Source organism: Merops nubicus, unplaced genomic scaffold, assembly GCF_000691845.1.
Source record: "Merops nubicus isolate BGI_N331 unplaced genomic scaffold, ASM69184v1 scaffold46442, whole genome shotgun sequence".
Classification (NCBI taxonomy): Eukaryota; Metazoa; Chordata; class Aves; order Coraciiformes; family Meropidae; genus Merops; species Merops nubicus.
Window position 1 is genome coordinate 9,770 of NW_008596486.1, and position 1,602 is coordinate 11,371.

Genomic DNA, 1,602 nt, shown 5'->3' on the forward strand with positions numbered 1-1,602 from the left:
TGCTAACCTTTGTGCCCTGTATATGTATTTTGAGTTTCCAGTGAGCCTATACAGCAGCAGGAACACATAAGCACTGCCAGCCACTCCATGGCATATTCCAGGTCCCTTCTTCAACAGGCCTTTCTGCCATGTTAGCTCTCCACAGCGGATACAAGTGTCCAGATACTGAGGCTTTTTGGAAACCAGGTAGGCTTTGGCAAACAGATATGCAATGCCTAGGAAAATAGCAGCAAGATTGTCTTTTGTAATAAGCAGACCACGGATTTTGTACAACACATAAGAAAATAAAGATTAATACACTAAAATACTGCTGTCTCATGCTCTACTCAGGTCATCGTTACATATCTATATGCCACAGACAGACGGGAGAGTATCTGGTGTGCTAAAATGTGCATGGTAAGAGGTACTTACCCACTCCCTGTGATAACACCACTTCCAATCTTTCCAATGCATTATTGCATTTCAGGGTTTACTCTAACATTCCCAGTCTTTTATACATTTAAACCAGTCATCACATATTTTGCCTTTAAAACAACAAAATCTTAGCATTGTCTTCAAACCCCCAGTCACCTCACTTATTTACACTGACAGAAACACAAGTATGGGCAATGTAATTTCATACTTGGCAACAGATATATTTTTTGTTACTGAGGAAAAAGAAAACTTTCAGTGGGGCCCATGATGCTTTATTAGTGATGCATACCAAATTTTGATCATCATAATAAAACAAGCTCTTTGGCTTATTTTATGAGGAGATTCAAATAAATTAAGCATAATCTTCAACAGAGCACTGCACAGCTCAGGTCATGGTAACCTCAAAAGAATGCATGTGACATATAACCAAGCCAAGTGCCCATGGAAATATTTAGAATAGCTCACTTGTGGTCTGAATATAATGTACACTGAAGTAGCTGAAATGTGTTCTTGGAAACTACATGTCACTATTACTCAAGAGCAGTGATGGGATACAGGATTTTCTGGGGAAGAAAAATAACAATTAAGGGATTTGCATATCTCTAAATGTCTCCTAAAGTAACTTCTTTATGCCCTTTGGAGCTTTCTCACTTTGGCTGAGTCTCACTGCCTTGTCTCCACCAACAGTTAAACCCAAGTCAAAAGCCCGTCTCAAGATACTGAAACAAAGTGGGCATCTTCCCTGCAGGTTTCATCACTAGGCCACCCATGCTGTGGAAGGAATTTTTACCTCTTAAAAATTAAAAAAGTTGGTATGTAAAAGCTGTTCCACTTCATTCATTAGTGTGTGAGAGCAAGAAGCCCGTTCCTTAATCATGCCAACAAAAAGATAATGCATCGTCAGAAAGCAGATTTAAGGGATGTTAATCATAATGTACTCTTCGTAATTTAAATACAACACCTTTAAAAGCAATGCATCAGTGCTCACGGAGGTAGGTTTTTCTGTAACCTTCTAGGTTCACATAACCAATCCAATATGACTAGTTAGCCATAAAATTCTGCCTGGGGGTAAAAAAGCAATTTCAATACATAGCATTACTTCCCAAAATTGCTAAGGTATAGGCTTAGATTGTGAATGGACAGATGTCAGCCTTACCTCAGGTATCCAAACTAAAATTTATTCTCTTT

At 38.6% G+C, this 1,602-nt stretch overlaps 1 protein-coding gene across 1 annotated transcript in view; it reads right to left on the minus strand.

The window, feature by feature from the left end:
* The window catches only part of LANCL3 (LanC lantibiotic synthetase component C-like 3 (bacterial)), a 4,873-nt gene that overhangs the window by 1,319 nt on the left and 1,952 nt on the right, over positions 1 to 1,602 (minus strand). The window contains exon 3 of the mRNA XM_008936382.1: positions 8 to 215. Coding sequence (XP_008934630.1) covers positions 8 to 215 — 208 coding nt within the window. The remainder of the gene's footprint in view (positions 1 to 7; positions 216 to 1,602) is intronic.